The following is a 14,060-nucleotide window of genomic DNA, read 5'->3' on the forward strand; positions in this document are numbered from 1 at the left end:
TGTCTTTGTCTAACTTCACTTAGTATGATAATCTCCAGGTCCATGCATGTTGCTGCAAATGGCATTGCTTCATTAAAAATTCTTTTTTGAATTCAGTTGTTTTTAGCTTAAGTATTGTACGTACACAGTTTTAAAAACCAACTCGGCTTATAAGAAAGCACAACAGTTTCCTGTCTCTTTTTTTTTTTTTTGGCTGCATTGGGTCTTTGTTGCTGCACACAGGCTTTCTCTAGTTGCAGCGAGTGAGGGCTGCTGTTTGTTGCGGTGCGTGGGCTTCTCGTTGTGGTGGCTTCTCTTGTTGTGGAGCCCGGGCTCTAGGCAGGAGGGCTTCAGTAGTTGTGGCACACAGGCTCAGTAGTTGTGGTGCACAGGCTTAGTTGCTCCGCAGCATGTGGGATCTTCCTGGACCAGGGCTCGAACCCATGTCCCCTGCATTGGCAGGCGGATTCTTAACCACTGCACCACCAGGGAAGCCCCTCCTGTCTCATATTGATTTATTGACTAAACAATATCAGTTGACTCCATTTTAAGAACGAGGCTTTAACCAACTTGTTATACTACCCTCATCCTCTCTCCCCTCTTCTCCTATTTTTACCAAAATATTATTATGAAATTTTTGAAACGTATCAGAAGTTGATATAAAAAGTGAACACCATAACCCACCACCTAGTGTCTACAATTAGCATTTTGCTAGGTTTGTTTTATGACATTTGTATCCATCTAACAATTTCTCTCCATCCATCAATTTATCTTATTTTTATGTATTTTAAGTGAATTTGCATACATTTTTGTATTTCATTCCTAAACACTTTAGCATGCATGTAATTAACTAGAATTTAATGTTTATTTACATTTTTGAGGTAAAAGTTACATACAGTGAATGTTCCATTTGATGAGTTATGACAGATTTATACACCCATATAACCCAAACCCCTATCAAGATATGAAATATACCATCACCCCAGAAAATTCTCTTATGCCTCTTCCCAGACAGTTACTACTCCCACCTTCCCCCAGAGGTAATCACTGTTTAGAGTTTTTTTTCATCACAAATTAGCTTTTTCTTTTCTGGAACTTCATATAAATGGAGTCATGCAATATTCCATTTATGCAATATACCAGTATTACTCTTTTATGCAGACTTCTGTCATTTACCATAATGCTTTTGAGATTCATCCATGTTATCGTATGATTAGTACTTTGTTCTTTTTACTACAGAATAGTATTCCCTTGTGTGAATACACCACAGTTTGTTTAACCATTCTCATGTTGATGGACATCTAGACTGTTTCCAGATTTTCACAATTATGAGTAAAGCTGCCATATACATCCTTGTACAGATCTTTGTATGGACATAAGCTTTCATTTCTCTTGGGTAAATGTGTAGAGCACTGTGACAGTTTGGTATGTTAAAAGATACCCACAATAGATACCACTTCACACCTATTAGAATGGCTAAAATTAAAAAGACTGGCCACACCAAGTGTTGGTTAGGATGTAGAGCAACTGGAACTCATGTATTGTTCAAGGGGGTTTAAAATGGTATAACCAGGCTTCCCTGGTGGCACAGTGTTTAAGAATCTGCCTACCAATGCAGGGGACACGGGTTCAAGCCCTGGTCTGGGAAGATCCCACATGCTGCGGAGCAGCTAAGCCTGTGTGCCGAAACTACTGAGCCTGCGCTCTTGAGCCCACGTGCCACAACTACTGAGCCCGCGTGCCACAACTACTGGAGCCCATGTACCTAGAGCCTGTGCTCTGCAACAAGAGAAGCCACCTCAATGAGAAGCCCGCGCACCACAACGAAGAGTAGCCCCCGCTAGTCGCAACTAGAGAAAACCCGCGTGAAGCAACGAAGACCCAACACAGCCAAAAATAAATAAGTAAAATAAATTAAAAAAAAAAAAGGTATAATAACCACTTTGGAACACAGTGTGGAAACTTCTTACAAAGTTAAACATATCCCTACACTATTACTCACTAATCCTTTTCCTAGGTATTTATCCAAGAAAGATGAAAGCATATATTCCCTCCAAAAAAGGTACAAGAATAATTTTAGCAGTTTCATTCACAATAGTCAAAACTAGAAACAATAACAAATGTCCATCATCACATAAAGAGAATGGATGCAGTAGAATACTACTTGGCAATATAAAAGAATGATATTAGAATTATATTACTAGTATAATATGAATTCATCTCAAAAAGACATTGAGCAAAAGAAGCCAATGACCAAAAACTTGTTGCTTTTTTTTTTTTTTTAAAGTTCAGGAACAGGCAAAACCAATCTGTGATGATGGAAATCAGGAAGGTGGTTGCCTGTGGTGGATGAGAAATAACCGGTAGGGAGTACGAGGAAATGTTCTGAGATAACAAGTTCTGTACCTGATTAGGGGTTGGTTAAATGGGTATATGCATGTATCAAATTCTTGTTAAATATATTCAATACATTTAAGATCAGTATATTTCACTATAAATTTTACTTCAATAAAAATGCAGATAGAGGGCTTCCCTGGTGGCACAGTGGTTAAGAATCCGCCTGCCAGTGCAGGGGACACGGGTTCGAGCCCTGGTCCGGGAAGATCCCACATGCCATGGAGCAACTAAGCCTGTGCGCTCAACTACTGAGCCTGCGCTCTAGAGCCTGCGAGCTACAACTACTGAGCCCACGTGCTGCAACTACTGAAGCCTGCGTGCCTAGAACCCGTGCTCCACAACAAGAGAAGCCACTGCAATGAGAAGCCCGCACACCGCGATGAAGAGTAGCGCCCACTCGCCACAACTAGAGAAAGCTCGTACAGCAACGAAGACCCAACGCAGCCAAAAATAAATAAATTAAATAAATAAAATTTTTTAAAAATGCAGATAAACCCTAAAAACGAGTGTATTTATACCTGTTCAAGATTGAACCTGTGTGGACAATTGCTTAAGACTGAGGGAAAGTTGGGGGAATAGGCCAGATTTTTTATACATTTCAATTTAAAATGTGCCTGCTATAATTTTTTTTTTTAAAAAAAAAAAGAGGGATCTGGTGATATAAATGAAGATCATACACCAAATCCCTCACTTTTTACTATTCAGCCTGAGTTTCTCCATTTGTCAGATTGGCTCTCCCCAGGTATACTGTGAAGGATGCGTTAATGCCCCATACATGCTCCTCCTCCAGAATCAGCAATGTAACATACGAATGAGGGACCTCAGTCAGTCATCTGGCCTATCCTCTACATAAAGCCTACAATAAGTTAAAAGCACTGTGTTCTAAGTGTATTGTGACCTCTCAAAATTATTTATAATTTTCTAAAGATGAAAATGGCGAGGTTTTTCAAAGTTTTATTGAGTGAAAAACAAAATGTCTTTCAATGTGAAATTGCTCTGTCAACTAACAAGTGATGGTTTTTATATTCTTGAAGCTAATTAGGGACTGGTTTTCAACAGATTTTTTGAACTGTTATTTTGGAAGTTATCTCCTTATGTTTGGGGTCCTTCTAACAAAGTGTTATTTTCAGATATTAAGTTGATCAGTTACCTGTTTGTTAATCCAGATATACTCAAATTTTAAAAATTCTTTCCCCTTCCTCTTGTGCACATTTCCTTTTTCCATAGTGTGCTTTCCCTTTCTTCCCCTACAGTAAATTTGTTGACTCATTTATAGACTTCTCTTTATCTAAAGCCATTTTATAATATCACAAGCTTTTTTCCCCTCTGTAATTTAACCTCACCTAATAAACTTTAACAGGTAAAATGGTCTTTTTTTCCTCCGCATTCTTAGTCAGCTAGCCCCCAAAATTCTTCTTATTGGCATATTCAAAGAGACAAGTTTGTTCTTCTTATTTCCTTTTCTTAAGCATAAAGACTCCTTTATACTATAACCTCATAATAGTTTTTCTTAGTAATCTGTGATTGAAAGTGGTCTGTGGTGTACCTTTCTCTTCTTCACAGCCAGGGTCACTGATTCTCTCCATGTAAGTATAGGCTTCTTCAGATCCTGAGTCAGTAAGGAAACCTTGGTCCTCGAGGAGTATTTATTATGCACCAATCATGTATCAGGTGCTGCTTTAGGCAGTAGAGCTATTGTGGAGAACAAAGCAAGTTTCCCTCTCACAAAGATTATATTCTAATGTGAAGAAACAAACAAATACTCAAGGGCAGGGAAATTCTTACAATAAAAATAAAGCAGAATAAAAGAATAGAGAATGACAGGGTAAGAGGTGTTATTTTAAGTTGGGTTGTAGGGGAAAAGCCCTCTGATGTAGTGCTATTTGAGCAGAGATTTGAACAAAGTAAGGGAATGAATGGGCCATGAGCATTTCTGAGAGAAGAGACACTGCCAAGGGAGGGACCTTGGTATCTCTGCCTAGCCCTCTGGCCCTCAGGACTTCTCTTCGTCCACTCAACCCCACCCGCAACTACCATCTGGACTCGGTGCATGAAACCTCTAAGCTACCACACATAATAAATTTGAGCCACTGTGTGGAACCTCTTACCCCAGCATTCTGATAAGATTCCCCTGATGTTGGTGCCTATCTGTATTTTAATCACTTCCTATTCACCCAATTGGTGAGAGAGAGGATTCCCACCATATGTTTTTGGGAATGGCTCAACACACAACACTGGACAGATAAGATAGGCAACAATTTATTAGTTACATAAACTCACATCCCAGAGGAGGAGGACAGGGCGACCTGGAGGTTGCACTCAGAAACAGTGAACAACTCAGGCAATGGGAAGAAGACTTTGTAGTATCAGGAGAGTGGGGTTCACACAGGAGGATGTGATTGGCTTGTCTGAATAATTCTGAGGCTAGCAGGGAACCAAAACCGGGGATAAAGGCTAGCAGGGATTAAAAAGAAACTTTGCTTGGTCCCTTTGATGAAGAGGATTTTTTGACTAGGGGACCTTATCCACAGGAGCAGAGCGAGGAAGAGAACTTGCAGGTAGACCATTCAAGACCATCCCCATTTTACAAAATGTTGAGGCAGCACGTAATACTGCACTTTGGTCTTACACCACAATCTGAACCAAATCATTTGTTTCACAGTGAGTTCTCTGAACTCAGCAGCATCACAAGAATTATCAGACTTCATTGCTTGATTAAGATAGGAGCTTAGATATCTGAGGATAATGAATAATGACTTAGTCAAAGTAACAATATAATGTTTTAAATTAACATAGAAGGTGGTGACCCAGTTTTTTAGAAGAACTTTAACTCTTTAGCAAGGAACTTTCGTTGTTTGTTTAAAAACAAATTTATGATATGACAGAGTCAGCACAAACTCCAAGAAGTTATTCTAGTGAGATATGGCTATCTATGCAGATTATTCAGGAGGTAAAGAATAACCTTTTACCATATTTTGTTAAGAACAGATAGAATACTCCAAGACCAATTTTTTATTTTAACAGAGAAAACCAAATTCTGGTTTTATATTAATAAATATTTGACATTAATGGATTTAGAAGCTTTCCCTTTTTAATCTTATGAATAAATCCATCAAAACTGAGCCAGCTTTGGAAAAATTTTAATATTTCATTGCATATTTTAGACTATTATTTGCAGTTATTATAGTCCAAGGCAAATAAATTTCCCTTTCCACTAATGTTCTACAGCTTTCAGTATCCAGGTTTGTCCTTCATTATCCTCTTTCACATTTTGGAACAACCTAGATACTTTTATTTCAAGTACAAAAGACTAATCTTTTCCCATTAATAAACAAGAACACATGCCATTCATTACCTTTGCATACATGGTTGTATTTCTGTGTCACTATTGTTCTTAGTATAGTCTCAATCTCTATATCAATTATAACTTAACCAAGGTAACTAACTTCTGTTTCACAGAGAAACTGAGAAATTTCTGTTATATACAAGTGTTTTAACAAACCATCAAAGCTCATGGATACACATAATACACGTGTCCTTTCCACTACATAACATATAAAAATTAAAATCATATATATGTTAAAACTACACTTGCTGACCAATGTTTCAGTATTCTGTCTTACTTAGGAATTATTCAAAGATGCAAAGATGATCATTTAATTAACTCAATTTAATATTAGTCCAAGGTCTTAAAGTTAACTATTGGAAATTATGGGTTTTTTTTTTTTAATTTTTATTTATTTATGGCTGTGTTGGGTCTTCTTCGTTTCTGTGCAAGGGCTTTCTCTAGTTGCGGCAAGTGGGGGCCACTCTTCATCGCGGTGCACGGGCCTCTCACTATCGCGGTCTCTCTTGTTGCGGAGCACAGGCCCCAGACGTGCAGGCTCAGCAGTTGTGGCTCACGGGCCTAGTGGCTCCGCGGCATGTGGGATCTTCCCAGACCAGGGCTCGAACCCGTGTCCCCTGCATTGGCAGGCAGATTCTCAACCACTGCGCCACCAGGGAAGCCCGGAAATTATGTTTAATCTTAACATACCACAGAACATAATTACTGTTGATATAGAAAAGTTTGTCAGAATTATAATTTAAGTTTACGTTTTCCTTCATCTTAAACATTATATGGAAGTAATATTAGCTTATCAGTAGACCCTTTTTTCCTTTTTTTTTAATGTCCATTTTATTCTTTTGTTAATTATTTCCTTATTTGTTTTTATCTATATGATGATGCCTTTATTTTTTATTATTATTATTTATTTTTGGCTGCGTTGGGTCTTCGTTGCTGTGTGTGGGCTTTCTCTAGTTGCGGCGAGCAGGGGCTACTCTTCCTTGAGGTTCGCGGGCTTCTCATTGTGGTGGTTCTCTAGTTGCGGAGCTCAGGCTCTAGGCGCATGGGCTTCAGTAGTTTGTGGCGTGAGGCCTCAGTAGTTGTGGCTCGCAGGCTCTAGAGCGCAGGCTCAGTAGTTGTGGCGCACGGGCTTCATTGCTCTGCGGCATGTGGGATCTTCCCGGACCAGGGCTCGAACCTGTGTCCCTGCATTGGCAGGCTGATTCTTAACCACTGCACCACCAGGGAAGTCTGCCGAGGGAGGTTAGTTAAGAACTTCAGAACTTAAGAAATTCAGATGTAAATTAGTATCTTCATGAGAAACCCCAATTTTATTTTCTTAAATTTACTTATATTACACTCTACAATGATTAAATCCAGATAAAGACAAATAGTTTTATGGGTTTTTTAAAATTTATTTATTTATTTATTTTTGGCTGTGTTGGGTCTTCATTTCTGTGCGAGGGCTTTCTCTAGTTGCGGCAAGCGGGGGCCACTCTTCATCACGGTGCGTAGGCCTCTCACTATCGCGGCCTCTCTTGTTGCGGAGCACAAGCTCCAGACGCGCAGGCTCAGTAATTGTGGCTCACGGGCCTAGTTGCTCCGCGGCATGTGGGATCTTCCCAGACCAGGGCTCGAACCCGTGTCCCCTGCATTGGCAGGCAGACTCTCAACCACTGCGCCACCAGGGAAGCCCCCAAATAGTTATTTTTAAACCAAAATTGTAAACCAGTCTGATTTGTTCAAAGATTCACTTTGATTACTTAAATTTGGATTCTTATATAAGAATACTTATGCGCTAACAGTTCCTGTGAGAAGGGTTTTTTCCTTAAAAAGCCACCACATTTAATATAGTGTAGCACTCCTTTAATTAAAAAATAGAAAACTGGACATGTTATACATTTTTAAAAATATTAGGAAAATAAATGTGCACTGATGCAATTTTGCGGTCTCAGGGCAAAAATCCCACAGATTTAAGCAGACTTAATGTTTTTTGTTGTTGTTGTTGTTTTAACATCTTTATTGGAGTGTAATTGCTTTACAATGGTGTGTTAGTTCCTGCTTTATAACAAAGTGAATTAGCTCTCCATATACATATATCCCCATATCTCCTCCCTAAGCAGACTTAAGTTAATCAGAAGAAACAAAGGCAACTCATCCACAGAAACCACAGCAGGAGGATGGAATGTTTTATAATGTATATCAAAAACAGTTGGAGGCTTCTTAAAACACTGATTCTTGGGCCTAACCCTCATTAGGGTTCTGGACTGAGAACTACCATTTCTAATGAGTCCGCAGGTGACACTGATGGTGAAGGCCCAGGGATGAAACTCTGAGAACAAGTTTTCTAGGAAATGTGAGGCTGCCTGCCTCCAGGCCCCAAGTCCATGGGGCTTGTTAGAGTTGTAGACTCCAAGGGACAGAGCCTCAGTTCTAACTGACATTCCCTGTGTCTCTGCAGTGAACAAAGCAGACAGATAAACAATGAACAATAACAAAAAGGCCACCGTATTTGAAGTATTCTACATTCACTTTTTAATTTCTTGAGGGTTCTTACGTTCCTTTATATTAGATTTTTGTAATCTTATTAGTATCTGTAAATCAGTAAAAACAGAGCTCTTTCATTTTAAGAAATTTATATCTAATTTGTTAATACCCTTCCCAGAAATAGGAAAATGTTTCAAACTCACACAAGGAAGGGTAAAGACTCTCAAGTATGATAGGCACACAGAGAGCCTACGGCTTCAGGTCTACAACTTCAGTTACAGGTTAAAGGAAACACAAAATACATACACTCACTGATCTAGATCTCAAAGGGCTTTTCTTCTTTCCAGTAAAAGCAAGACTTATTCTTCTACAAACCAAAAGACTGTTGTACCAGATTATTTGCCCTGTCATACCCAAAAGAGAATAGGTCCCCATCCTCCTATTAATGCGGAATAACACATTGGCTGTGTGCAAACCAGAATCAGAACCAAACATAGCCAAGAACCAGAAATAAAAGTGAAAATAAAAGTCAGGAAAATAGAAACAGTAGAAAAACAGAAACTCTGAAGATAAAGTTCTATTGCCACTTGGTATTCACTCTAGAAGCCAAAACAAACAAACAAAAACCAGTGCCTAGGAGGTGCACTCTTTAATTGGTTCAAGAAGGTATATCCACTTGAACAATTTGGTATAATTCCAAAACTGTCAGTGTAATTTTCAAAACAAGACTCAGTAAAATATAGTTAGTGCATGTCAACATTTAACACCTTTATGAGGGAACCAGCGTGATGGTAAGGCCACTATTTTGGCATTATTTATTACAGGGGCATGAACTCATATTCAGAGGGGCCAGGCAAGCAATGTAAGTAAGGGAAGCAAGCATTTACAACATTACCTAGAGAGTGGTGGGGAATGTAGCAAACTTGAGAGAACATACCTTGTCTGAAGGCAGCTGTTGATCATCTTCAGCTAATTGTTGCCTCCTGGGAATGCAAGCTTAGTGTTGCTTATCCCTATCTTCGATATTTTTTCACAGAGGCTATTCTGGATTTTAAGATGAATCTTCCAATTTTAAAGTATTGATACCTAATTCAGTTTTTTGAAAACACTGTGTGAGCCAAACAAAACATTTCTTCAGGCCAGACATGGCCTAAGGGCCGTCAGTTTGCAACTTCTACAGTACATGTTAGTTATATAACACAGCAAAGGAAAAGTTTAACCAAAAGTTGTTTTATTTGAAAGAAAAGTTTTAAAAGTTTTTTAAAAAAGATTCACTTTCAGTTTTCTCACAAGAGTGAAAAAAAACATGATGTGATAGTGTTTTGTCAGCTAGCAATTCAGTGCCTCCCACATACATAAACATATACATTTCCATATTAAGTTCTATTTTTTGTCCATTTAAAATATAGTTATTCATTTTCTGGAGATCTGTATCATAGTGTGAATATTCTTAACATTACTGAACTGTAAATTTAAAAATGGGTAAGATAGAAAATTTTATGTTATGTATTTTTTACCACAACAATATATGTATGAGAGAGAGAGAGAGAGTGTGTGTGTGTGTGTGTGTGTGTGTGTGTGTAATTGAATATATATTGAATTTTATTCAAAATGAAATTACTCATTTTAAGTTGTCTTTGTAGGGTAGTGTATTGAATGTAAAACATACAGGGTTTACCCAGAAGTTGTACAGTCAGTAACGGGAAAGCCCAGAGGCAAGGAGATACTTTGACAGGCTGCTGTGGCCTTGTCAAAAGATTATGAGAACTTTTTTAGGGAACTAAATTTAGTAATGGGAATGGTGTTCAATTTGGAGACATTTCAGGAGCCAAATTGGGGAATTTGGTGAAAAACTGAATAATAATAAAAACATTAAGGTTTCTTTCTTGGTACTGAGTGTACCAATACTTAAGATAGGAAACAAAAACAGATTCAGAGAAAATTAGTTCAGTTTTAGGCAAGGCATGGAATTTCAGGACTTGAAGGAAACCTAGAGGTTACCTAGTGCAACCATCTCATTTTACAGATGTGAAAGTCATTAAGTGATATCTTCGATATCACAATTGAAGTCAGAAGCAGGACTAAAGTTTCTAGACTGAAAGGCCATCTTTTCTCAGTACACCAGAGCATCTGTTCTGTGACACATGGTTCATTCAGTTCAGAGATGAATGTTGTGATGCTGTAGTAATCCTCAGACTGTCGCCATATGTTAGTTAAGAAGGCCTGCAGATATCTTCAGGACACAGGATACCAGACCCTTTTCCTTGCTCTGTAAACTCCAAGTATGCCTCTTCTGAAGAACTCCAGGCCTTTTCTTCATTTTAAGCTGTTTGTAGGACCTGTAAATGGAAATGGTTTGTAGATGTTTGTAATTTCATGCCTGGAGTTCAACGGAAAGATTGGGACTACAGATGGAGATTTAGGAGTCAAGGATCATTTCTTGAAACATTCTAGGGAATAATGTATATATAACTATGTTGCATTCTAAGGAATTTAGACTTTATCCTATGAGAAGTTCTCAACCTCAGCTGTACATAAAAATTGCTGGGTCTGGGGAAGGATTGATGATCTTTATTTTTTAAAAGCCCCAGAGGTTTCAGATGCACAGCTATGAGAAGCTGTTGAAGGATTTGGCACAATCAAATATGCATTTAAAAAGGTAATGTGAGCTTCAGTGGATGGGGAGAGACTTGCACTAGTCCGAGCAAGAGATGATATCTTTCAATGACTACATAGTATTTTGAGTTAATTTTCCATAATTCTCCTATCTTGTAGGGTGGGGTGTAAAAATTTGTTACTATCCCCCAAAAGTGCATCTTCTGTTTCTTTTTTGTTATTCTTTTGAATTATTTCACTAGGACAGATTCCCAAGAGTAATTCTATTGAGTTGAAGGAAATGAGTAGTTTTGGCTCCTGATTATGTATTACCATAATAGTTATAATCAATTTACAGTGTTACCCTCCATATGGTGTGCCAAATACGACCTTTAGAATCATTTTATAAGGTTCAAGAAAAGAAAAACTGTTGGGATTTTTATTAGAGTGATTTTATTTTGAAATTAGCAATAAATTATCGGAACAATGTTTATATCATGTTTATGCTATTTTACATGATTTTATCTTTAATAGATTGATGAACTCCCAGAGGGAGCTGTGAAGCCTCCAGCAAATAAGTATCCTATCTTCTTTTTTGGCACCCATGAAACGTAAGTCAACAAAACAACTTAAATTTTCAACAGTTCTAATTTGATTCTGCTAGACTACATTATTTTATATGTTGTTAAAATCACTTTATATTATTTTATATGTTGTTAAAATCATTATAATCAATTATATAAAATTGCAAAGATAATATGTTTTTTTCTTAATGTAAAGATTTTTCATTTATTTTGCTTTTGAATATCATTTCTGTTTCTGCTTAAATGTTGGGCATGACCCAGAAGTTTCCTTTAGGACACTTTTAAGACCTAGAGAGATGTCTTCCATTCATATTTCACAGAACAAAGTTATGTTCTCTCAGGCTCCTTCAGTTTGTCAGACCTTGAAGGAAACATACTACCTTTCTAAGTTTTTGTAATTGTGTTGGTCAGAGTACAGATTTTAAGCTATTGAATAAAGGAAACTGAAAATACAGTGTCTCAAATAATATAGAAATTTACTTCTTTTTTTGGAAACAGTCCAGGGATGGGGGATCTATCTATCTATCTAGATAGATAGATAGATCTGTCTATCAAGGTAGGTAGATCAAGGTGGATGTTCAGCTCTGCTCTAGGGACCCAGGTTTCTTCTGTTGTGTTGGCCTGCCATTCCCTAGGGCATTGCCCTTGTCTGCTTATTTAAAAAAAAAAAAAAAAAAAAAGCAGAAACTGGCTCAGCAGTACCTGTGCATCTTCCAGGTAGAGGGAAGGGGGAGAGGGAAGAGGTAAGGAAATGACACAGCAGTTGAATATGTGGCTTACAGTTGCATTTATTCCAGTGGCAAGAACTTGGCCATATGGTCACATCTAGCTGTAAGGAAGCTGGAAGCATAGTCTCTAGCTAGGCAACTTTGTTGGGGAAGCAAATTGGGAGGAGTATCCATTAAAAGAAAGACAATGATAATGGATGCTAGGGAACCATAGGCAGTCTTGACACACAGAACCTGACACACTGAGAATGTATATGGTTATTTACAACAAGGACACAAATGGAATAGGAACTGCAAATGGGGGGGAAAGCTAAAAACTAAGATGAAATCTTATATTCAGGGCCACCCCCTATGTTCATGTGAATGTTAGGAGAGCCAGGCATGAACTTTTTCTTTTCTTGCTGTCTCTACCACGCTGACATCTTCCTCGTTCTCATATTGAAAGAGAGCTAGCTGGGAGAGGGCCCTTTAAGGCATATTTCTTTCTTGTCTTCATGTGAGAAATTTATGTTTTTTTCAAGAGGTTTTATTTTCTTTGTTTTATTTTTATCTAATAGACACTTGTGGACTATGCAACTTAACATGTTTTTCTCCTAGAAGAGGTTGCTCGAAGCTTAGAAATAAATGTTTTACCTATAGTAATAAGTGCGTAGGGCTTTGTGATACCTATTTTTGTATTTCCCTCATTCCTCCTTCCCTTTTATGTCTATACCATTATCTTGCTTTTTCTTTAGGACCTAATTCCAAGTGATCTGATTGTATATCTAGAACAAGGCAGGATTTGATAAACAAGATTATCACATTTCCATTGCATACACCAAAATCAACCATTTACTAATATTATGTGGTAACTTTCATTCACTTAGTAAACATTTTCTAGATATTCTTTAAGGCACTGAAAATAAAAGTTGCCCTTAAAGAATTTGCCACCTGGTATATTGCTAGTAAAAGTAACAGAATCATTCCAGTAAACAGTGTGAAGGATTTTATGGAGTTATTTCTTATAGCATCCTTAATATAAATCAGTGGCATAATTCCAAGTCTCAATTCAGTAAAAGCAGTTCTACCAAGGAGCAGTGTGATACAGTCCGTATGTGAGTTTTTTGCTGGTTTGATCATCCAGAGGTAGATTTTAAAACATCTGGAGGAGAATGAACTTTAGAAAACCTGTTATAACATTGTTTCAGCTGATCATTTACTAAGTATTGGGTGTCCTTAAACCTGAGATTATATGCCCTGGCAAGTACCTAACATTCAGTCTCTCTGTGAAAGCAGAGATTGTGTGGATGTTGCTAAGCCCTATATACACAGTGCTTTTACACAGTGCCTGGCCCATGGTAGGTGTTTTTTTGTTGTTTTTGAATTTTTGAATTTTATTTTATTTATTTTTTTATACAGCAGGTTCTTATTAGTCATCAATTTTATACACATCAGTGTATAGATGTCAATCCCAATTGCCCAATTCATACCACCCCCTGCCACTTTCCCCCCTTGGTGTCCATACGTTTGTTCTCTACATCTGTGTCTCAATTTCTGCCCTGCAAACCGATTCATGTGTACCATTTTTCTAGGTTCCACATATATGCGTTAATATACGATATTTGTTTTTCTCTTTCTGACTTACTTCACTCTGCATGACAGTCTCTAGATCCATCCACGTCTCAACAAATGACCCAATTTCGTTCCTTTTTATGGCTGAGTAATATTCCATTGTATATATGTACCACATCTTCTTGATCCATTCGTCTGTTGATGGGCATTTAGGTTGCTTCCATGACCTGGCTATTGTAAATAGTGCTGCAGTGAACATTGGGGTGCATGTGTCTTTTTGAATTATGGTTTTCTCTGGGTATATGCCCAGTAGTGGGTTTGCTGGATCATAAGGTAATTCTATTTTTAGTTTTTTAAGGAACCTCCATACTGTTATCCTTAGTGGCTCTATCAATTTACATTCCCACCAACAGT

General features: G+C 37.8%; 2 protein-coding genes across 4 annotated transcripts in view; one reads left to right on the forward strand and one right to left on the reverse strand.

Moving 5' to 3' along the window:
- The window catches only part of HDGFL3 (HDGF like 3), a 73,469-nt gene that overhangs the window by 38,142 nt on the left and 21,267 nt on the right, over positions 1 to 14,060 (forward strand). For both annotated transcript variants that reach the window (XM_059912359.1, XM_059912357.1), the window contains exon 2: positions 11,318 to 11,394. In XM_059912359.1, the coding sequence (XP_059768342.1) occupies positions 11,318 to 11,394 (77 nt within the window). The remainder of the gene's footprint in view (positions 1 to 11,317; positions 11,395 to 14,060) is intronic.
- Positions 9,673 to 14,060, reverse strand: part of TM6SF1 (transmembrane 6 superfamily member 1) — a 53,970-nt gene continuing 49,582 nt past the window's right edge. Inside the window, exon 11 of one of the 2 annotated variants that reach the window (XR_009500723.1) lies at positions 9,673 to 10,527. Coding sequence is in view for 1 of the 2 variants with exons in the window: in XM_059912349.1 (XP_059768332.1) it covers positions 10,510 to 10,527 (18 nt within the window). In the remaining variant the exon portion in view is untranslated. The remainder of the gene's footprint in view (positions 10,528 to 14,060) is intronic. The other variant, XM_059912349.1, reaches the window with a different exon arrangement.

The sequence above is a fragment of the Balaenoptera ricei genome, chromosome 2 (genome assembly GCF_028023285.1).
Source record: "Balaenoptera ricei isolate mBalRic1 chromosome 2, mBalRic1.hap2, whole genome shotgun sequence".
In the NCBI taxonomy this organism is placed as follows: domain Eukaryota; kingdom Metazoa; phylum Chordata; class Mammalia; order Artiodactyla; family Balaenopteridae; genus Balaenoptera; species Balaenoptera ricei.